This window comes from Mobula hypostoma, chromosome 3, assembly GCF_963921235.1.
Source record: "Mobula hypostoma chromosome 3, sMobHyp1.1, whole genome shotgun sequence".
NCBI classification, from domain to species: Eukaryota; Metazoa; Chordata; class Chondrichthyes; order Myliobatiformes; family Myliobatidae; genus Mobula; species Mobula hypostoma.
In genome coordinates this window covers 67,970,209-67,994,975 of record NC_086099.1, presented here as the reverse complement: position 1 = coordinate 67,994,975, position 24,767 = coordinate 67,970,209, and the positions used below count along the sequence as shown (strand labels likewise).

The following is a 24,767-nucleotide window of genomic DNA, read 5'->3' as shown; positions in this document are numbered from 1 at the left end:
CACTCCCAATCTTATTGTCATCTGCAAATTTGCTGATCCCGTTAACCACATTACCATCCGATCATTGATGTTAGTGACAAACAACAACAGACCCAGTACTGATCCCTGCAACCCTCCATTAGTCACAGTCCTCTAGCCAGAGAGGCTACCATCTATTACCACTCTCTGGTTTCTCCCACAAAGCCAATGTCTAATCCTGTTTACTATCTCATCTTGAATGCCAAGCATCTTAACCTTTCTGACCAACCTCCCACGTGGGACCGTGTCAAATGCCTTGTTAAAGTCGATATCTTTTTTCATATCCCAGAAAATGGTGGGGAAACTGTTCTCACTGGGTCACAACATCTCCCTCTGCATTTGTAAACTGGACTTTTTAACAAAAGGATCACAGTCAGTCTAGTTGGGCAGCAACTGGCACTCCCCAGGCTGTGTGCTCAGCCTGCTGCTGTTCACACTGCTGATGCACGACTGAGTCGCAGGATCCAGCTCAAACAGTGTCAGATGCCACAACAGTGGTTGGTGTTATCAAGAATGATGACAAGACAGACTATAGAGAGGAAGGGGAACGACTGGTAAGAGAAGAACAACATAAGCCTGAGAGTGCAGAAGACAAAGGAAATCATTGTGGACTTCAGGAAGGTGGAGACAAATCATCCCCCTCTGGAAATACGTAGCTTCTCTGTAGAGAGAGTCAAGTGCTCCAAGTTCCTGGGGGTTCACATCACAGATGACCTCAACTGGTTCCTTAATATCACCTCCCTGAACAAGAAGGCACAGCAGCACCTCCACTTCCTAAGAAGACTGAGGCAAGTAAGGCTCACCTCACCACCATCTCCCCCATCTTAACTGTATTTTACAGGAACACCATTGAGAGCATCCTGACAAGTTACATCTCCATCTGGTATGGGAGCAGTTGAGCATCTAACTGGAAGTCCCTACGAAGGAAAGTGAGAACAGCTGAGAGGATCACAGTGGTCTCCCTATCATCCATCAGGGACAGTTATCAGGAGCACTGTGTACGCAGGGCCTTTAGTATTATTATGGATTCCACCCATCCATCCAGTATCCTCTTTGACTTTCTGCCATTAGGATGTGTAAAACCAAGAATGGTCAGGATGAGAAACAGTTTCTTCCCCCAGGCCACCTGTGTTCTGAAGTCCAGGGGCATCATATTCAAAGTGTCACTGGTTAACCTGATCCATACCTTCCAATATTTAAAAGTAATTCACTTCAGTTTTTTATTTCTATGTGATTCGTCTGTAGATCTTATCCATACCTTTATAAGTTATTGTGTGTTATTTGTACTACTGTGCTTTACACCCTGGTTTGAAGAAATGTTCTCTCGTTTCCATATATACTATATATGTTACCTACATATATATAGTTAAATGACAATAAACTTGACTTGAATGTAGACAACATCCACTACCATGCCTTCGTCCAGTTTCCTGGTAACTTCCTCGAAAATCTCTGTAAGATTGGCTAGACATAACCTACCATACACAAAGCCATTATGATTATCCCTAATCATTCTCTGTCTATCCAAATATTCATATATCCAGTCCCTTAGAATACCTTCCAATAAGTTTCCCACTACTGATATCAGGCTCACTGGCCTATCATTTCCTGGTTTATTTGTAGATACTTTCTTAAACAATGGAACAACATTGGCTATCCTCCAATCCTCTGGTACCTCCGCTATCACTCAGGATGATTTAAATATCTCAGCTAGGGCCCCGACAATTTCTGCACTTGCCTCCCACAGGGTCTGCGGGAACTCCAAGTTGAGCCCTGGGGATTTATTCACCGTAATTTGCCAGCAGACACCTCCTCCTCCATAATCTATATCGAGTCCATGACCTCGCTGCTGCTTTGCCTCACTTCTCCGGACTCTGCGTCCATCTCCTGAGTAAATGCAGATTCTAATTCATAGAGTTGATAATAATCTTGGCTATTTAGTAAATGGTTAATAAATGGGCTTGTACTCGTTTCTTGGTAAAGGCTACAAGAACTTCTCCAGTGAGTTGCTGGTCCATGTCACCTCGGGCATTCTACTGAGATGAATCATTGAAATATTGAGCACAGAAAGGGGCCCTTCTGGTTCACCTCATCCATGACTAACATGATGCCGATCTACAATAATTCCGTTTGTCCATATCAAGCGAATATCCCTCCAACCAAATACTTGACTCAATATCTTTTAAATGTTGTAATCATATTCCATCTGCACTTCTTCCTCTGGTTGCTCATTTCACTTATTCACCACTCTGTCTGGAAAACTTACCTTCCTGTAAGCTTCTCCACTCTCACCTTAAATCTGTTCCCTTCTAGTTCTTGACTCCCTGTCCTGCGGCCCTGGTTAAAAAAAAACATTCTAACTTTCTATCCTATTTACCTCCTTCATAATTTTGTAAAACTCTCTAAGTTCACCCCTCAACCCACTATTTTCTGTTGACAGCAAACCTAACCGATTCAATCGCTCTTTGAAACCATAGCCCTCCATTCTAGTAAATATCCTTGTGAATTGTTCTGCACTCTTACCATTGCTCCCAGTAGCATTGTGACCAGAACTGTACAAAATATTCCATAAGTTTTGTCCAACTGTTTTCTTCACAACTACAAAGCGGCATTCCAACTCTTCTACTCAATGCCTCAGCCTATGAAGGCAAACATACCTACTCGTGCTGTCACTTTCAGGAATCCCTGGACTTCCACCCTTTGTACATCAGTGTTCCTGCCGTTAACAGTACACGTTCCCATTACATTTGACCTCTCAAAGTATATACCTGAGCCTTATCTGCCACTGTTACACCTGACTTCTCAACTGCTGTGCTTTTGGAAGTCTACCTTTCTCTCTGTGACGTCACCAATGTCTTTGTTAAGACCGTAAGACATAGGAGCCGAATTAGGCTATTTGGCCCACCAAGTCTGCTCCACCATTTCATCCTGGCTGATTTATCATCCCTCTCAACCCCATTCTGTGCTTCCTGCACACTTACTAATCATACCCCGACAAGTCAATTATGTATTGCAAACGTCAAAGGTCCCACTACTACACTTATCAGAGATTTTCAGTAAGAAAGCCACCTCGTTTGTGCTTGTGATCCTTCAAAAGCCAGTTGTTCTCAGCTGGAATGATGGTCAGAGTACTGCGATTGCTTCGGTGATTATTAGGTAAAAGAGGAGAACAATATCTACACTTGTCCCATTCCTTGTGGGTATGTGATGAGGGTGGGAAGATATTAGTCACAGAAACTGTAAAATAGGAGCAAGCAGGATTGGTCATTCAAACTTGCTCCACCATTCAACATGATGGTAATCAAATTCTTAAGGCAGATTTATACTTGTGCTTACTAGCTTGCGCTGTAGCCTATGCAAGTGGGCTACGCCGTTGTGAGCATTTATATTGGTGTGTCTGCGTCACTCTGCAATTCACTGCCAAAATGCTAGTTGGTGGTGGGGTTTCTATGCCACTGTGTTGAGATTCGTCGTGTTGAAACTCAACTCAAAGAAACTCAAACTTCAAACAATGGCGACTGAAACTGAAGGAGGGTGAATTTTCTGTGCTTGTCCAGCCACTGAGAGATATGGACGAGGAAACACATTTCAAATATTTTTGGATGTCAGCAGGTAGATTTGACGATTTGCTTCATGGTCTCCAACCATTTATTTCGCATCAGTGTACGCACAGTATACTCTGAGACTGGCAATCACCATTCGGATTTTAGCTTCAGGTGGAAGTCAACAGGCTGTAACAGCTAACTACAAACTGGCTTCAAGCACAGGGTCTTCCATAATTTCGGAGGTCTGTAAAGCTTTATGGAAAGCATTGCAGCCAGAGTTCCTTCCCTGCCCTTCAGTCACCCAATGGGAAGCTATTGCAGCATAGGACGAAATGCGATGCTACCAAGCAGACCAGTCTCAGTTGTTGCGGTGATGCATAGTTACATTTTAGGAGAGGTGCGCGTCAGGCTACGGCGTAAGATTCAGCATAGATACAGCATAGGGTTTGCGGCTACGCCGCACCTACGGCGTACATCTGACGCACAAATATAAATCAATCTTTATTCTCTCCTCAGGACCTGCAATGCTTTTGTGTCCAAAAACCTACCTGCATTCTTCTTGACCATATTTAGTGACTTAGCTCCCAATTTTTTGTGCATGAGAGAATTCCAGTGAACTCACACCCTGCGAGTGAAGAAATATCTCCTCACCTCAGACAGCAGACTCGATTGCCTGAATGCCCTTCTGCTGTCTCATAAGGAAACATGGAAAATGAAAATATAAACTGGAGTAATTTCTGTAATGATTAACATTCTGAATGTTAAAAGGCCTGAACAGATTAGATATGGCAAAGTTATTTCCCATGGTAGGGGAGTCTAGGACAAGAGGGCACAACTTCAGGATTGAAGGATGTCCATTTAGAACAGAGGTGTGGAGAAATTACTTTAGTCAGAGAGTGGTGGATCTGTGGAATTTGTTGCCATGAGCAGCTGTGGAGGTCAAGTCATAGGGTGCATTTAAGGCAGAGATGGATAGGTTCTTGATTAACCAGGGTATCGAAGGATATAGGTAGAAGATGGGGGAATGGGGATGACTGGAAGAATTGGATCAGTCCATGATTGAATGGCACAGCAGACTCAATGGGCTGAATGGCCTTCTTCTGCTCCTATATCTTATGGTCTTATGATTTCCACTGAATGAACACTTCCTTACCTTTGAGTTGTTGATCTTTACACTTAAAAAGTAAGTGAATATTAATGACTAATTTCTAATTCCCAAGCAAATAACAGTAAGGATTCTGGTTAATTGTCCCGTTGGATAATCAGGGCAGTCGCTTATTTGGGACAAATCTTCAAAAACAAAAACTGATCGAGAAAATAGCCAGGATTCCCTTTTCTGAGTCCTGATGAAGGGTCTCGGCCTGAAATGGTGACTGTTTAATCTTTTCCAAGGATGCTGCCTAGCCTGCTGAGTTCCTCCAGCATTTTGAGTGAATGACTTTGATTTCCAGCATCTGCAGATTTTCTCTTGTTCGGGATTCCCTTCATTTATTTGGGACACACTGCCACTTAATTAGGGCAGGAAACTTGCTGAACAGTTTTTAACTGGCATCAGTCACATGCACCTGTGTGGCCATTAGACACTACACTACGTTTAGGGCGAACAGTTTTTAAATAACATCAATCAAGTGTGTTTCTGTTCAAAATGAGATGACAAGAAATAAGCAGTAAGACAATTCATAACTGTTTTGCTCATTGCACTTTGAAGGATTGAGGCTTGGACATGCCAATCCTTGGGAATGATAATGAAACAATTTCAGTACCTAAACAAGTTAGGTACTATGAAGAAGTTGAAGGCATAGACAATCATCTTGAATGTTACAATGGAAATGCAAATTTGGAGGATGCAATTATCAAATGCATTGTATGAAGGCAGCCCATTATCTGTACTAGGTGTCTACACTGATTTACAGTCCATCAAAAGAACATCGCACCATAAACTGAATTTCTTAGTTGATAACTATTAAGAACTAATACACAGTTTTATAGTACTCTAGAAGTGTTCCAATTTATTATGTATTTCATTTAAATACATTATTTGTTGCTCAGTTAAACAGTAGTTTGTCTTTTTTATACCTTTTTAACTATTTCCATGAAACTTCAGCTAATTGGGGTAGTCGCTTAATTAGGCCAAAATGTACCGGTCCTGACATGACCCGATTAACTGGAATACACTGTATAAAATAAAATTGGTTTCTAGCTGTCATTATAGCAGGGGTCCCCAACCTTTTTTGCACTGCGGACCAGTTTAATATTGACAATATTCTTGCGGACCGGCCGACCGGGTGGGGGGGGTGGTGTGGGGGGTGTAGGGTTGCCAACGGATAAGAGTTGCAGTCAAATATGTTGTGTTTGCCCCGAGAAAGACTACAATGATCATGAACCCTTGCGTGGGCACCAGTGCGCATGCGTGATATGTCGATTTCCCCCCGCCCCCGTAAATCGTTTTTGGCAATTCCGTTCGATTGGGGGTTTGGGGGTGGTTGTTAATCACGACCGGAATATAGTTGATAAGTGACTAATACACTCAATTTAGTTTCTAAAAGGGTTTATCTAACGAATTTAATATTAAACACACAGCACATATTTTCCTCGCATGGATATGGTGATAAGTCAATTATCAGGGGAGGATAGGGGAGCTTGAAGTAAGTGTTGAACGAACTTCCAGTAGAAGTGGTAGAGGCAGGTTCGATATTATCACTTAAAGAAAAATTGGACAGCTATATGGACAGGAAAGGAATGGAGGGTTATGGGCTGAGTGCAGGTCGGTGGGACTAGGTGAGAGTAGCGTTCGGCACGGACTAGAAGGGCCGAGATCGCCTATTTCCGTGCTGCAATTGTTATACGGTTATATAGGTCATTTATAAGTCAATAGCATCATAACATTTTAAGATATTAAACACACAGCATATATTTTCCCCTTATGAACATATAAAATAATTGCAACAAACCAATATCGCTGAATCAGTGGGAGCCCTGGGCTTGTTTCCCTAAAGTCAGTCCTATTGAGGGGTGACGGGAGACAGCGATACTGGAAAGGGGTTCCTTATGTCCAGTCTATTCCGCAATTTAGTTTCCATTGCATTCACTGCAGAGATACGTTGGAAATGGAAGCAACGTTTTCAGTGCTTTCGTGGCTATCTCAGGATATTCAGCCTTGACTTTGATCCAGAATGCCGGCAGAGATGTTATGTCAAACATACTTTTCAGCCTGCCGTCATTTGCGAGCTCAAGGAGTTGATCTCCTTCCCGTGCTGCCATGGATGACACGTGCATAATGACCTTGCGTGCGTTCAAGCTCAACGGTGACCATGACAGGGAATGAGGAAAGGTGCAGCTGACTCATATCGCCAAATCATATCATTTCCTCGCGGCCCGGTACCGGTCTGCAGCCCGGTGGTTGGGGACCACTGCATTATAGTATACAGGACATAGATGGAGAAAAATCAGCAGCACACAAGCAAAGAGGGACCAAAGTCTTGAGAATAATTGTCTTACACTGAGGTAGCACATGACCCCGTATCACTTTCAAGGATTTTTTTAAAAACTGAAATCCATGATTCCCTAAAGGAAGCTCCCTCCAATATCTCGAGTTCTATCTAGCACAAATGAAGAAAATTATGGACACAAAGAAAAGAGAAAGTCTGCAGATGCTGGAAATCTGAGCAACACACAAAATGCTGGAGGTGAACTCAATAGGCCAGGCAGCATCTATGAAACAGAGTACAGTGGATGTTTGGGCCGAAACCCTTCGGCAGAACTGGGACATCTCTTTTCGTTCTTAAGTGGGAACGTTCACAACTGATTCTGTATGATTCAGTTCTGTTCGCAACCCCACATATGAAGGATGTGATTATGCCGCACATCCAACAAGACTGAGCAGCATTCCGGATGGGATAAGTGGCAGGCAACATTCATGCCATGTAGGCACCAACTATTCTGTCAAGAGTGTACCCATCTTACCATGACATTCAACATCTTTACCATTGCTGATCATGTCCTTGTCACGCTGAGAGAACATCATGGAAAAGCATATGTGTCTGAAGGAGTAGGGCAGTGCCAGGTATTCTGCTCCTCGTCTGACAAAACCTCTCTACTATCTACAAGCCAAAGTTGGGTACAAGACTTACCATTTAGTTGGCAGATTGTATCCGACAATACTTGTCTGCATGATGCACTGACCAAGGCTTCTTCCACTGAAACTCCCAAACTTGTGCCACTTTACAAGGCAACAAGCATATGAGACTATCATCGCCTCTAGGTTCAGGTCCCAGTTGTACAACAACAGCGTAGCATAGCGTAATGCTTTATAGTGCCAGCAATTTCAATTTCTGCTGCTGCCTTTAAGCGGTTTGCACATTCTCCCGTGACCATGTGGGTTTCCTCTGGATGCTCCTCTTTCCTCTCACATTCCAGAAATTTGTATGGATTTATGAGCATGCTACATTGCCATCAGAAGCATGACAATACTGTACCTAGGAACACTCTCAGTACGCTGGATGAACTCAGCAGGTCGGACAGCATCAGTCAGAAACGACGAGTTGACGTTTCAGGCTGGAACCCTTCATCAGGACAATACTATACCTATGGGCTGTTTCCAGCAATCCTCAGTGTATGTTGGTTGATGACGCAAACAGTGCAGTTCACTGTATGTTTCAGTGTATGTATGATAAATGAAGCTAATCTCTAATCTTCAACTTGATGAGGGTATACAGTGCATCATCGCTGAAGCCAAATGCTGGAACTCCCCACCTAAAGGCAACTGTGTACTTCAACCATATCTGCTCAAGGGCCATAGTGGATATAAAGCAGATGTTGGCCTTACTTGTGATGCCACAAGATAAAATGAATAAAAAGAAAAATACAGAGTTTTTTCATGATTGTGTTGAGGTTGATATAAGTGGAAATTAATGCTCCTTCTTTAAAATTTTCAGCCTGTCAGATATATGCTGGTGTTTACACCCCTTGCAAGCCTGTTCGTTACACCTCATCAGCATGTCAAAAAGCAATACAACATGGAAATGGGTCTATGAGACAACTGAGTTCACACGGATCATTAAAAACCAATTGCACTAATCCCATTTTATTGTCCCCTCAGTCCTATCAACTTCTCCAGATTTGATTACTCACCTACACTAGGGGCGGTGGCCCATTAACATAGTTACATGCACATCCTTGGGATAGAGCTCCTGGGGCAAACCCACACAACATGTACTGGTGATATTAAACCTAATTCCGATTCTGATTCTGACGGCCATGAGGAAAGTGCACAGAATTCACACAGAGAGCACCTGTGGTCAGGAATGAACCTGGTTGTTGAGCTGTAAGGCAGCAGCCCTACCTGTTATACCATTGTGGGCTTCTACTTTCTCCCACATGTCTTTATCCAGCTTCCCTTGAAATTCATTAATGAAATTTGCCTCAATTGATCCATGTGATTGCAAGATCCAAAATCTAACTGCACACCGAACAAATAGTTTCTGCTGGTTAAATCCCATTTAGTACTCAGACACCAGCTGCAACATGCCAGTGGTCCTAAGAAATGTTTGTGTTTTTAACTTAGCCTATTAAATATTAGTAAAATAATATGAGTATAGTTTTCCTGTTAAAAAGCACAATAATAATACAATTCTGATAATTAGCTGCTTAACGAACAATTACCAAGATCGTACTATATCACTGCAAGTATTAATTAACTGATTTTTCTCTTTCTTTAATTCAGAGCACCTGAGTACAGCCGGAAAATGAAAAATGTAAGTATCTTTAATCACAGTATTTGAATGATCCCATTCTCTCCACTGAACATTCAGTGAGCAGTGACTGCAATGTGTACCAGCTACAAATTGCTTTGCAGTTACTCATTTTGGTAACTGACAGATCCCCACAAATCATCAAAGAAGGAGAGGGGTATCAGGCTGAGGGGATCATCATCACTTATATGTTCTCTTGCAACATAACTTCCTGACTTTTGAATTCAGTGCCTCAACTAGTAAAGGCAAGCATGCCATTTGCCTTCTAAAGCACCCAATCAACCTGTGTCAGTACTTTCAGGGAGCTACGAACTTGGACCCCAAGATTTCTCCACTCATCAATTCTCTTAAGAATCTTGCCCCTAACAGTTTACTGCCTCTTTGAATTTGACCTAACAAGGTACAATACTTCACATTTGACTAGGTTAAACTCCATCTGCCATTTCTCCGGCTATGTTGGCAGCTGATCCATATCCCGTTATATTCTTTGCTAGTCTTCTACACCATCCACAACAGCACCAATCTTCATATCATTTGCAGACTTACTAACCCAGCTATCTATATTTCATCTAGGTTGTTTATATACATCACAACCAGCAGAGGTCCCAGTACAGATTCTTCCGGAATGCCCTGATCTAGACCTTCAGCTAGAATAAGTCCCTTCAGCCACTACTCTTTGTCTTCTATGGGCAAGTGTCTTCTGAATTCAAACAGCCAATTCACCATGGATCCCATTCATCTTCATCTTCTGGATGAGCCTCCCATGAGGGACCTTATCAAATGCCGTACTAAAATCCGTGTAGACAGCATGCACAGCTTTATTTTCATCAGTCACCCTCACGACTTTGTCAAAATACTCAATTGAGTTCGTAAGACAAAACTTGCCTTGCACAAAGCTCACTCTCCCTAACTAGGCCATGACTTTCCAAATGCTTATAGATCCAATCCTTAAGAATTCTCCCTAGTAGCTTCCCTACCACTGACATGAGACTCACTAGTTATCCCTGGTTCCCGTTTTGAATATTGCAACAACATTAGCTGCTTGCCAGTCCTCCAGGGTCTTTCCTGTGACTAGAGGGACACAAAGATATTTGTCAAGGCCCCAACAATCTCTTCTCTTGCCTCTCTCAACAACCTGGGGTATATCCCATCAGGCCCTGGGAACTTACCCACCTTAATGCTCTTTCAGAAACACAACACTACCTCCTCCTTTACCTTGAAATGCCCTAGGATATCAATATGCTCAGCACTGATCTCTCTGTCCTCCACATCCTTGTCCTTGGTAAATATTGATGTAAAGTACTCATTAAGAAATTCTCCAAATTCATCATTCAAGAAAGATTTACCTTTCAAAGACCCAACACTGCATCCTCCTTTACTTTAAAATGCCCTAGCAGGTCAATGCACTCAGCACTGATTTCTCTGTCCTCTACCTCTTTCTCCTTGGTGAAACTTGATGTAAAGTACTCATTAACGATTTCACCCACATCCTCTGCATCCAAGGAAATGTTCCTCTCTTTATCCTTGAGTGATCCTAACTTCCTAGTTATCCTCCTGGTCTTGATGTATGTACAGAATGCCTTAGTATACTCTTTAATCCTATCTACCAGGTACTTTTCATAGCCCCTCCTGGTTTTCCTAATTCCCTTCTTGAATTTTTTTCTGGCTTCTTTATAATCCTCAAGGGGTCTGTTTGATCCTACCTTCTTAAACTTTACATAATTTTTTGACTAAATTCATCACCTCTCATGGCGTCCTCAGTTCTCTCACCCTGCTTTTCCTGTCCTTCCTTCGGACTGGAACATTCCTGTCCTGTTCAGTTTGTCCTTAAACACCCTCCACATGTCAGATGTGCACTTGCCCAGAAACAACTGTTCCCAATTAATTCATCCTAGTTTCTGCCTAATGCTCTCATAATTTGCCCGCTGCAATTTAATACCCTCCTGCAAGGTCCATACTTATCCTTATCTGTAGCTCTCTTAAATCTTAAGGAAATTTGGTCATTGTTCCTTAATTGCTCACCTACTGAAAAGTTAGTTACCTGGTCAGGCTTATTACCCAACACCAGATCCAAAACAGTCCCTGCTCTTGTTGGTCTATTGTACGGATTGATTTACGAAAACCTCCTGAATGAACCTAACAAATACTGCCTCATCCAAACCTCTTGAACTCAGAAGGTCCCAGTTTAAATTAGGGAAATTGAAGTCCCCCATGACAATAACCCTCTTGTCTTTACACCTTTCCTTAATTTGCCTGCATAACTCTTCCTCAATGTCCCAGTGGCAATTGGGTGTGTCTAGTACAATCCCATCAAAGTTACTGCACCCTTCCTATTTTTGAGTTCTACCTGTACAGACTGAGTGAACAAACCCTTCATTATGTCCCCTTTGAGTGCAGCTGCGATATTGCCTCTGATTAGTGGTACAACTCCACCACCTCTTTTACCTCCTTCTCTATTTTTTTCTCAGACATCGAAGCCATGGTACATTGAGCATCTGTTCCTGTCGCTCTCTCAGCCAAGTCTCTGTAATGGCCACAAACATCACAGTTTCATGCTCTAGGTGCATCACTTTTACCCATAATACTCCTGGCATTAAAATAAACCCACTTCAAACTATCCATCTCATTGTAACTATTACTCTGCTCCTGCCTGTTTTACTGGCCCTTGCCCTGTATCCTTCTACTTTTTGACCTGTAGCTCTGATTCCCATCTCCCCTGTCAAACTAGTTTAAGCCCTTACACTAGCGTTAGTGAACCTCCCGGCCAAGATATTTGCCCCCCTTCCAGATTAGCTGCAACCTGTGCTTCTTTACCGCTCACCCTTGCCCTTGAAAAGGTTCTAATTATCCAAGAACCGGAAACCCTGCTCCCTGTAGCAGTCCTCAGACACTCATTCATCTGTGCTATCATCCTAACCCTGCCCTAACTAGCACGTGACTCCAGTGATTACTACTTTGGAGGTTCTACTCTTTAACTAACCTCTTTGCTAACTCACTGTGTTGTCTTCACCCTCCTATATCATTAGTGCCAATGTGCACCACAACATCTTGAGAATATTCTGCAGCTGCTCTGAGTCATACTGGACCCTGGCAGCTGGGAGGCAACACACCATCCTCGCATCTCTTTTGCGGCCACACAATCTCTTGTCTATCCCCCTAACTATTGAATCTCCTCTATCACTATTGATCTGCCAGACTTCACCCTTCCCTGCTGACCCTCAGAGACAGCCACAGTGCCACTGCCCTAACTGCTGCTGCTAGCCCTGATAAGTCATCCCCCAGCAGTTTCTAAAGGGGTAGACTTGTTGCTGAGGGGAATGAGGGGAATGACCATGGGGGAACCTTTTCTTCTTGGAGGATGAGAGGTGACCTGATAGAGGTGTACAAGATAATGAGAGGCATTGATCATATGGCTAGTCAGAGGCTTTTTCCCAGGGCTGAAATGGCTAGCACGGGAGGGTATAGCTTTAAGGTGCTTGGAAAGTAGGTACAGAGGAGATGTCAGGGGTAAATTTTTTACGCAGAGAGTGGTGAGTATGTGGAATGGGTTGCCGACGGCGGTGGTGGAGGTGGAAACAATAGGGTCTTTTAAGAGACTCCTGGATGGCTACATGGAGCTCAGAAAAATAGAGGGCTATGGGTAAAGCCTAGATAGTTCTAAGGTAGGGTTGTGTTCGGTACAGCTTTGTGGGCTGAAAGGCCTGTATTGTGCTGTAGGTTTTCTATGTTTCTATGTATTCCTCCATGATTTCCTCCTTTTCTGCAGCTGTGACACTATCTCTGATCAGCAGTGCCACTCCCCCACCTCCCTTGCCTCCTTCCCTGTCCTTTCTGAAGCATCTAAAGCCTGGCACTCTAATTAGCCATTCCTGCCCCTGAGCCATCCAAGTCTCTGTAATAGCCATAACATCACAGCTCCAAGTACTGATCCACGCTCTAAGCTCATCTGCTTTGTTCATGATGCTTCTTGCATTAAAGTAGACACATCTCAAATCATCAGTCTGAGCGTATCCCTTCTCTAACCCCTGCCTATCCTTCCTCTCGTACTGTCTCCAAGGTTTCTGTATTTGTGAGCCAACCTCCCTTTCCTTCGTCACTTCAGTTCGGTTCCCACCCCACCCCCCCAGCAATTCTAGTTTAAACTCTCGGCAATAGCCTTTGCAAACCTCCCTGCCAGGATATTGGTCCCCCTCGGATTCAAATGGAACCCATCTTTTTTGTACAAGTCACGCCTGACCCAAAAGCGGTCCCAATGATCCAAAAATCTGAATCCCTGCCCCCTGCTCCAATCCCTCAGCCACACATTTATGCTCCACCTCACTCTATTCCTATACTCACTGTCTCATGGCACAGGCAGTAATCCTGAGATTGCTACCTTTCAGGTCCTGCTTCTCAGCTTCTTTCCTAACTCCCTGTAGTCTGTTTTCAAGACGTCCTCCCTTTTCCTTTCCATGTCATTGGTACAAATATGTACCACGACCTCTGGCTATTCACCTTCCCACTTGAGGATATCATGGACGTGATCAGAAGCATACCGGACCCTGGCACCTGGGAGGCAAACTACCATCCGTGTTTCTTTCCTGCGTCCACAGAATCACCTGTCTGACCCCCTAACTATAGAGTCCCGTATTACTGCTGCCATCTTCCTTTCCCTTCCCTTCTGAGCCACAGGGCCAGACTTTGTGCCAGAGGCATGGCCACTGTTGCTTCCCCCAGGTAGGTCGTCCCCCTCAACAGCACTCAAACAGGAGTACTTATTGTTAAGGGGAACAGCCACAGGGGTACTCTCTAGTATGTGATTCTTGCCCTTCCTTCTCCTGACTGTTACCCACTTATCTGTCACCCGAGGCTCTCTTGTGGCTACTTGCCTATAGCTCCTCTCTATCACCACTGTTTCTGTTCTTTTTTATTTTCAACTATTCCTCATTTACTTAACTATTAAGGTTCACAAATCTGGTAACAATCAAGCAAAATCCATGTAATGAACAAGAGATCCAGTCGTAAATTCTCTTCCTCCTCCACCACCTCAGCCCAATACCAGTGCTCACTGCGAAGGACAGACGCCAGGCCATCACTTGGCAATATACCGCTCACTTGGGCTTGCAAGTCAGATTTCAGAGAAGCTTTGAAATTTAAACAAGTTTTAAGTTTTCACTGAATCTTTTCCAAAGCATAGTTTAGAGAGCTAATATGCACAGCCTGACTGCAGTGAGGGACAATGAGCAGATAGGTAGATCCAGTTGAACATGCGTTCAAAGGGCATTTTCTGCCTAATATGCAGTAACCTGCTGAGCAATTGGTTTTGTTTATAAAAGGTCGTAGCATTGTTTTTTCTTGTACATTTTCAGCAATAAATATAATATTGTTAAAACAGTGCAGACTTATTTTAATATGACCATGACATGGCTGAACTGCTGGAGATTGGATATCAAAAATTTTTCCTACAATTTCTTTTCCACAGGTTTTGATCACTATTTACTGGCTTGGAAAAGCAGCAAATAGCTGTACGTCTTACAGTGGACCAACGTTGAACCTAAAAGAATTTGAAGGATTGTTGTCTCAGATTCAAAAGGTAGTACATTTCAGTTTCATTGTCATCATGTGTGTGTATGTACGCTTCAAGCTGTGATCCGACTGTTATCAATCATGTTCAACCTTATTCGATTTCGCTAAAATCATTGTCCATTTTCACTTCTTTGCAAGTTTTATATATATACTATGGAGAAAAGTTCAGATAATATTTGGCTGGTTTCATAGAGGGGGAAAAAGCTTGGAATTGATGCTGTGTGCAATTGAACAAATGCTCCATGCATTCATTTCAAATTCAATGATATCAGAAACTAACAAAGCTTAAAAGATAAACACAAGAGATTCTGCAGATGCTGGAAATCCAGAGTAACTCATAGAAAATGCTGGCGGAATACAGCAGATCAGTCAGCATCTATGGAGAGGAATAAAGAGTTTTGAACCAAGACCCTTCATTAGGACTGGAAAGGAAGGAGAAAGAAGCTAGAATAAGAAGGTGAGGGGAGGGGAAGGAGCACATTTGGAAGATAATGAGTGGGAGAACCTTCCTCCCAGGGTTAGGTTTTCTCCTCTCCTCTCAGATTCTTTCTTCAGCCTTTACCTTTTCAATCTATCACTTCCCAGCTTCTCACTTCATCCTCCCTCTCCCACTCACCTGGATTTGCCTATCACTTTCCAGCTCATACTGCTTCCCCTCCCCCCCCCCACCTCCTTATTCTGGCATTTCCATCTTCCTTTCCAGTCCTGATGAAAGGTCTCAGACAAAAACATCTACTCTGTGTTCCTCTGCATAGATGCAGCCTGACCTGCTGAGTTCCTCCAGCATTTTGTGTGTGTTACTAAGGCTGGAAACTGTAGGTTTTGTTTGCAGTATACTTCTTTGCAAACCAGAGAGTAACAAAAAAATCTGAAAAGAACAAGATTGTTAAATCATGTGATGTGACCACAGAAATGAACATCGCTGTATTTCATTTGTACAGTATATTCCTTCTGAATTTCTTGTTAATCTGGTACCAATTATAAATATTCTACATGAGATACAAGGTGCTGCATTTATTTCAGATATTTATAAAGGAATTTGATCTAAATGTTGTGGATGTCCATACAGTAATATCACATGATATTTCCAGGCTAATTTTAAGCTTGCATGAGAAATATTTCCGCTTATAATTTATTCTTAGCAGCAGTTTTCACTTCTACTTGCTGTCATGAATATTACCCAGAATTAGTGGAGAAAAGGGTAAGCTGTTCCAATTGCAACGTTGAACAGAACTTTTGGAAAACATTGCCTTTTTAAAGCATAACTTGTCTAAAGTCAGTGAATAAGTTGTTGAGAATATTAAAATTGCATCTTTTCAAAAGGTATGCTGTACGCCTTAACATTTTTAGATTTGCATTCAAAACTCACCAATTTAGGAGGTAGAGAACAACTTATAAAATATGAAAAGAGCTAGATTGTTCAACCATGTGCTACAACCACAGAAGTGAACAAGAACACCACTGTATTTTACTGCTGCTTCTGAATTTCATGTTAAATTATATACTTTCTGTGTAAGATATCAAACTCAGCTTTTATTTCAGGCATGGAAAATGTCATGATTAAATTGTCACAAATAATGCAAAATCATTGAAAGCCTAGTAAGACGAAACCAAAAAACCTTTTGAACGTATATATGCTGATCTATCCTTTTCTGTATCAATTAATGTTCAAGCAATCTTTAATCGAGACAAGGGTTTATTATATCACTGGAGTGAGCATAGCATGGGATGGCTTCCATTGACCTTTTCTCGGGCTAGAGTTACGATGTTTAGTATGGGCTCTTTGCCTTGGAAAGAATTTATAATCAAGGGCTGTGAAAGGCACCGATTGTTCTCAATGCTCCAACCGTGTGGGTCAGATGCAAGTGTGCTCATATTCTTCAAAGCCAATAGCTGGCAAGCAGCTAGGGACTGGAATGACTTTTTTTTGAAAAGGAACAGCTTTTGCATATTTTCATTGCTGATTGCTTCTGAAAGCTGTTTCTCCCTCATCCAGGATTTTCATTTGTTGAGCACTGGGGAAGTTCAGTGCGCGATCTGCTACTCTGAAAGCCACAGGTTGTCACTTTGCTCTGATAGTGGCCACCGGCAGGGTGCTTATGCTTGGATGGTGGACAACATCTGATCATTGCTGTTTGGAGAACGCTTAGAAGATGAGGAGTATTTTATTCTGAGGGAATCAAAATTGGAAAATGTATAGCTTCAACAAATACGGTCACCATAGTTTCTTACAACCATATCTCTGGATTACAATATGCATATGAAAGCCAGTAATCGAGTCACTGGTTCTGTTCAAATTTTTTTTAACCCTTGAAGACTAGGGTAAGTAGCTGTTTAAGTATATAGACATTTCTTAATAATTCATTGCATGCTGTTCCATCACCAGGAGATGGAGGACACAGATAGTCCAAAGCGAAGCATTCGTGACAGCGGCTACATTGACAGCTGGGATTCTGAGCGCAGTGACTCCCTGTCACCTCCCAGACATGCCAGAGATGATTCCTTTGATAGTCTGGAGTCATTTGGGTCACGGTCACAGCAGACTCCATCCCCAGATGTTGTATTTAGAGGAAGTAGTGATGGTATGTAGTGTCAAAGTACCAAGAGCATATTTCCTACAGTCAAGTGAAGCAATTGTTATATGTCTGTGGGTATTAATGTCTGTTATTGCACAGGGATTAGAATGCTGAGTGGTATTCTAAATTCACATATCTCTCATGGGCAGGAATGAGAGAGAATGAATTTATACCAAGAAATTTACTCTGTGGCAAAAGAATGCTCTTTCATTGACAACCTGCCACTTCTATTAAAATTAAGGACTTTAAACTTCAGAGCTATTGCTGAAAATAAAGAAGTTTAAAGCTGAAATAATATGAGGCATTCTTCTAGTGGTGTCCAATACTGCTTTGTTAAACTGGATTTAGGCAAGCTGACACGCATAATCATCCCATGAAACTTGTGTTAATAGGAAGCCAGAATGCCTTACATTTATGTAATCTGTAATAGACCTAACTGATTATGTGATATGACTGTAAATGTAATTTTATTAATAAATGTAATGTAATAATAACCTTATCTGTCTAAAAGGCCTCTGACAAAATATGTCTAATTAGATTTTCTCCTACTTTCAGTGTAATTTTTTTCAACTGTAATGTTTCAGGGCTTCTTGAAAGGCTATTGTTGGTTCAATAAATGTCAATGAATGAAAATAGAAAACACCCACTCTAGACAGACCAGTAAGACTTTTTAAGTAGAGATGGGATTACAAAGGGAGTTACCTTACTTTGTGTGAATGAAGAAAATAAACACTTAAAATGATTGAGTTTGCAAAATAAAGTACAGTAGGTTACTGCTTTTAACCCAGTTAGTATATCCAGACAGAATGTGTGAATGAGGAGATGGCAACAGTAGGTTTTGTTTTCAGCTGTTGGAGAAAACTAACGAAAAATTTAGCAGTTGGTTTGAAAAGGTTGGCTGAATTTGAGTAGTTATAAGAACTCATAGCTGGTAAAGTAATGAAATTTACTTGGATGGGACAGTTAGAACCTAGAATTTTCACAGAAGCAGATAACCCACTAGGCCCCAGTGCGGTGTGAGCTTGGTACCAAAAGGGGTAGGCCTTAGCCATCATGTTACAATCCACTCCAGCCAGCACCAAGATGTTGGAGGAATGTTGCTCTACTAGATTATAACAATAAACACAGAACAGTTCAGCACCGTACAGGTGTTTCAGCCCATGATGTTATACTGACCTTTCAAGCTACTCCAAGATCAGTCTAACTCTTCCTTCCCACATAGCCCTCCATTTTTCTTTCATCCATGTGCCTTTGTACGTTTCTCCTAATGTTTCTGCCTCTACCACCACCCTGTCTAAAAACGCTCTTTCTGACATCACTCCTATACTTTCCTCCAAATGCCTTAAAATTATGCCCTCTTGTATTAGCTGTTTCCACCCTGGGAAAAGGTCTCTGGGCATCTACTCTATCAATGTCTCTTATCATCTTATATACCTCTTTAAAGTCACCTCTCATCCTCCTTCCCTCCAAAGAGAAAAGCCGATGCTCAACCATTCCTCTTAGGAGATACTCTCTAATCCATGCAGCATCCTGGCAAATCTCCTCTCCACCCTCTCTCAAGTGTCTATATCCTTGCTATGATAAGGCAACCAGAACTGAAAACAATCTTCCAAGTGTGGTATAAACTGGGTTTTATTGAGCTGCTGCACTATCTCGTGGCTCTTCAATTCAATCCCCTGACTAGTGAAGGCCAGCTCACCATACTCTTCTTAACCACCCTATCACCTTGTGTGGAAACTTTGATGTAGACCACAGGATCCCTCTGTTTCTCCACACTGCTGACTCCTGCCATTAACCCTGTATCCTGCCTTCAACTTCCATCTTCCAAAGTGCATCACTTCACACTTAATTTTTGAGCAATCTGCCACTCCTCCATCAATGTCCTGTTACAACCCTCGACAAACTTTGATACTAACCATAACACCACCAGTCTTTGTGTCTTCTGCAAACTCACTAACCCACTCTTCCACTTCCTCATCCAAGTCATTAATAAACAGTACAAGGAGCAGGGGTCCCTGAACAGATGCCTGTGATCACCACTAGTCGAGGTCCAGGTACAATACACTCCATCTGCTTTCTGTGGGCAAACCATTTCTGAATCATGTTTTCCCGGATCCTATAGATCCTGACTTTCTGGATGAGTCTAAGATCAGGAACCTTGTCAAATGTCTCACTATAGTCCATATACACCGCATCCACTGCTCTACCTTTAATAATTTGTTTTGTGAATTCCTCAGAGAATTCAGTCTGACTGATGAGGCATGACTTGCCCCTTACAAAGCCATGCTTACTATCCCTAATCAACTATGCTTATCCAAATGCTTGTAAATCCTGTCTCTAAGAATCCTCACCAATAGTTTTCCAACCACTGACATAAGACTCACTGTCCTATAACTCCCAGGATTATCCCTTTACCTTTCTTGAACAAAGGAATAACATTTGCCATCCTTCAATCATCTGGTATTATTCCATTGGCCAGTGAGGACTCAAAGATCATAGTCAACTGTGCAGCAATTCCTTCCCTCACTTCTTGTAGTCACCTAGAATATATCTTGTTTGACTCTGGGGTTTTATCTATCGTAATGCTTTTCAAATTCCCAGCAAAACCTCGTTACTAACCTGTTCTAGTATATTAGCCAGTTCTGTGCTGCCCTCACATTTGTCAAAGTCTCTCTCACCGGTGAATACCAAAGCAAAGTATTCATTAAGGACCTCCTCTTCCAGGTGCTTGTTTCCTAGACTATCCCTATTCAGTCCTGTGGATCTGTGACCCTGGTACCTGATACCATCTGGGAGTCTCTTGCACATCCATAGAATCTCCCGCCTGTTCCCCTGACAGTTGAAACCCCTTTGAGCACTGCTCTTCTCCCCTTTGCCTTCTGAGCAAGACCCAACTGTTGTCACTACTCGCCGCTGTGACATTCCTGGCAGCCCCCCCCCCCAAACAGTATCCAAAGCAGTATACTTGTAGTTGAGGGGAACAGCCAGAGGGATACCCTACATTGTCTGCCTTTTCCTTTTATTTTTCCTGACAGTCATTCAACTACCAGCCTCCTGCAACTAAGATATGACTGCCTCCCTATAGATCCTAACAATGAACTCCTCATTCTCCCAAATGATCTGCAGGTCATCCAGCTCCAGCTGCGGTTCCCTAACATGGTCTATAAAGAACTGCTCCCAGAGGCACTTCTCACAGATGTAGCAATCAGGGACACTGGAAGACTCCCAGATCTCTCATGTCTTGCAAGAGGAGCACCCCACTTCCTTGAGATCCATTCTCACTACTCTAGCTAGGCACTGATAGAGAAAGAAACATCAACATGGTGATAACCTTATTCTAGCCTCCACCTCTTCTTGCCAAAAGCCTCAGTTTCCCACCCTTAACTTGATCCCACTCACACTATGGCCATTCCCACAATGTTTGTTCTGCTAACTCCCAGCTTCTTTTTATTGGCCCTTGCCAGGTGCTAATAACCCAGATGATCTCAAGTTCCACAGAAAGTCCTGATAGGACCCACTCACCTTTTTAAACTTTCTTATTCACCACAAGCAATGGTTTCTGCATTCTCAAGCTCTGCAGCTTGAAAGAGTGGTTTTGGGAAAGCCACCCCACTTCTCCCCCAACAGACAGAGATAGAGTTCTCTTGGTCTTCCCCCTTTACCCCACTGGTCTCTGCATCCAACATATTATCCTTTGCCACTCCACCAGCTCCAAAAGGATCCCATCATGACTCACATCTTTTCCTCCCCACCTTTTCTGTTTTCCATAGGGACCAGTCTCTTTGACTTCCTGGTCTACTCGTCCCTTCCCAGCTACCCGTAGAATATCAGAAGGTGCTAAACCTTTTCTCTACAGCTCTTTCCTCACCACTATCCAGGGACCTAAACAGCTGTCCTCAGGTGAGGCTGAACTTCATATTCACCTCCTCCTGCCTGGTCTATTGCATTCAGCCCTTGCCATGGAGCTTCCTTTACATTGGCAAGACCAAGTGCAGACAGGGCAACCATTTTGCAGAGCACTTGAGATTTGTAGGAATGGCCATTTTGAGCTTCCTTTTGCATGTTATTTGAACTCCCCATCCCATTCCCACACTGATTTGTCTGTACTAAGCCTTCTCCACTACTACTTTGAGGGCAAACACAGACCAGTAGAATATCACCTCACATCCCATTTGGGTAGCAGACAACCTAATGGTGTGAATATTGAATATTCCAATTTCTGGTAATTGCTTTCTCTGGGTTCTTTTCCCACTCCCACTGGTTTCTGAGGGTATTTCACTCATTTTGTTCACCTTTTCCATCACTCCCCACATGAGTTAGTAGGCATCACCTCCTCCACCTGGTTTCATCTGACTATCATCCACCTACTTAACTGGATTTATTCCTTGATTCATTTTTTCTGACCCTCCCCCACCTGGTTCCAACTGCCCATCAAACCTCCCAAATCAGGTTCCTGCTATCACCTCATCGATCTTCCCCTTCTCCACTTGGCACTATCTGTCCATCATTCCACATTCTTCCTTCATTCCAACCCCCAGCTTAGCTGATTCTGCCTATTGCTCTCGAGCCTGCCTAACCTCTAACTTCTCCCTCTCACTTCTACATATTTGCCACCTTCCTTCTACGTTCTCAGTCCTAATGCAGGGTATCAACCCAAAGCAATGACCATCCCTTTACCTGTGAAGTGCCATAACTACAGTTCTTTGGAGGAATGGTTAAACCAGCCAAGCACAATGGATTGAATTACTTTGTCTGTGATTTCAGAGAAGTTACAGTGGAATATCCAAGTATTTTTTAAATATGATGTGTACTTTCAACTCTTCTACTCTTTCAGACAATTAGCTCAAGACAGCCACAATACCCTATCTTCAAAATGTTGAGGCCACTCCTTCTGCTGTACTGTGCGACCTGATTAGTTGGGTTTTGAGTTGGAAAATAATTCCTTCAGTGTGCTTGGGCTGTTTACATTTTATAATTTGGCATTAAATCAACTACCATCTTTCACTGTCTGAATGGGGGGATAAGAAAGCAAGCAGAAGTAATCTTCATGACTTATATTTTGCAGTCCTGATAAACCCCTGCACATTCTGAGCATTGGAAAATTATGGAATGCATCTGTGACTCCAGAAGTACATAACTTATGTTTAAGAAACAGTGAGTTATCTGGCATCTTGCTCAAGGGCCAGTGATACAATGTGCTGCACTGTGGAGTGTGAGGGAATGAGTTTCTGAGTATGTCTTCCCTCCCATACTGTGGCTTCAAGCAGGTAATTAGGACCACTTGTTTGAAGAAGACCAGGGAATTTCCTGCAAAGAGATAAAAGTAAAATAAAAACCAGATGAATATATTTAATTAGCCCTTATTATTGATGTTACGATTACCATCTTTGTCGCTTCTTAGAGAGCCAGAAATAAAGAGAAAAGTTTTCAGTTAGTTCGGTATTTAATTGATGGAATGTGAATGGGAGACAAATTGTATCAATAACAGTATCAAGCTTGAGCAGTTACAGTCTGAAAGGAGGCAGATTACCTTTTTGGATCCAGTGGTTTCTAATTTCACTTAAGTATTGCTGAAATGTGTCACAGTAAAGTGATGGGTCAATTCCTGATGCCTTTTTTTTTTCGGTTCCCCAAAGGTCGTGGCAGTGATTCTGAATCAGATGTGACACAGAAGACACCTGACGTAAAGCGAGACGACATGTCTGTCAGACGGTCTTCCTATAATGAACCTAAAATTTCCTTGCCTTTTAATCAATATCTACCCAACAAGCACAATCATACAGCTTATATGCCGGCACCTCTCCGAAAGAAGCAGGCAGAGCGAGCAGAGAACTATCGGAAGAGTTGGAGCAACACTACTTCACCTGTAGGATCAGAACGCCCTTTCAGGTAGGTAATTGACATCATTAGGTTATGTTGTGTGAACTACAGGTATTAAGTAACTTTCATTAAACCCCCTCAGACATTTATTGATGCTGCTGTGTTAATATGATTCCATTATGCCAGTAGATATTTTGAATGATTGCAAGCTGACATACTTAGTTCACGAAATGCTCTTCTTACATTGTGTCACCTCACAAATCCTAGCAGTTTATTCTAGTGACTGAGAGGAATGCATTTATGTGTTTTCCCCCCATTGAAAATGGTTTATTGCCACCTTCATGAACTCTGAACTGCAAGGCATGAAATCAATGGGTTTGGAGTGGAAATTGGTGAATTGTGATAAGATTAAAATAGGTCCGCCAAATGAATTTTATTGTTACAGATTTGGATGTACTCAGCCTTGCCCAGCTTGTTCGAGTAAAATTCCCAAATAACAGCAAATCATCATGGTCTGTTGTCCTTCAAGGAAATTTTTGTAATATTTATTCAGATTTGGTGAAAGAGATCTGCCTTTAACTTTAAAGTTCTAAATTTATGTTGCATGATGTAGCATTTTAGAATTTCTGTTCTGGCTAGACTTAAACCCATAAAACATAGAAGCAGAATTAGGCCATTTGGCCCATCGAATCTGCTTCGCCATTTCATCATGGCTGATCCATTTCCCTCTCAACCCCACTCTCCTGCCTTCTCCCCATAATCTTTTATGCCTTGACTAATCAGGAACCTATCATCCTCTGCCTTAAGTGCACTGAATAACCTCACCTCCACAGCCACCTGTGACAACGAATTCCACAGATTCACCACCCTCTGGTTAAAGAAATTCCTCCTCATCTGTGTTCTAAATGAAGTCCCTCTATTTTGAGGCTGTGCCCTCTGGTCTTAGACTCCCCCAGCAAAAGAATCATCCATTTCACATCCAATTTATCTAGGCCTTTCAACATTTGAGAGGTTTCAATGAAATCCCTCTCATTCTTCTAAATTCCAGCGAGTACAGGCCCAGAGCCGTCAATCGCTGCTCATATGATAACCCTTTATTTCTGGAACCATCCTCATCAATGCCTTATACAACCATCTCTGAACCCTCTTCAATGTCAGTGCATCCTTTCTTAAATAAGGGGTCTAAAATTGCTCAGAGTATTCCAAGTGAGGCCTCACCAGTGCCTTATTCAGCCACAGCATTATATACTTGCTTTTATATTCTAGTTCTATTGAAATGAATGCTGATATTGCATTTGCCTTCCTCACCACCAATTCAGCCTTCAAATTAACCTTTTGGGAACACTCACAACACGCTGGAGGAACTCAGCAGGTCGGGCAGCATCCGTGGAAAAGATTGGTCGACGTTTCGGGCCGGAACCCTTCGTCAGGACTGTAGAGGGAAGGGGCAGAGGCCCTATAAAGAAGGTGGGGGGAGGGTGGGAAGGGGAAGG

General features: G+C 42.4%; 1 protein-coding gene across 14 annotated transcripts in view; it reads left to right on the top strand.

The window, feature by feature from the left end:
• The window catches only part of limch1a (LIM and calponin homology domains 1a), a 395,389-nt gene that overhangs the window by 258,363 nt on the left and 112,259 nt on the right, over nt 1–24,767 (top strand). For all 14 annotated transcript variants that reach the window (XM_063043243.1, XM_063043232.1, XM_063043235.1 and 11 more), the window contains exons 5-8: nt 9,286–9,316; nt 14,775–14,885; nt 17,265–17,460; nt 23,091–23,343. In XM_063043243.1, coding sequence (XP_062899313.1) covers nt 9,286–9,316; nt 14,775–14,885; nt 17,265–17,460; nt 23,091–23,343 — 591 coding nt within the window. The remainder of the gene's footprint in view (nt 1–9,285; nt 9,317–14,774; nt 14,886–17,264; nt 17,461–23,090; nt 23,344–24,767) is intronic.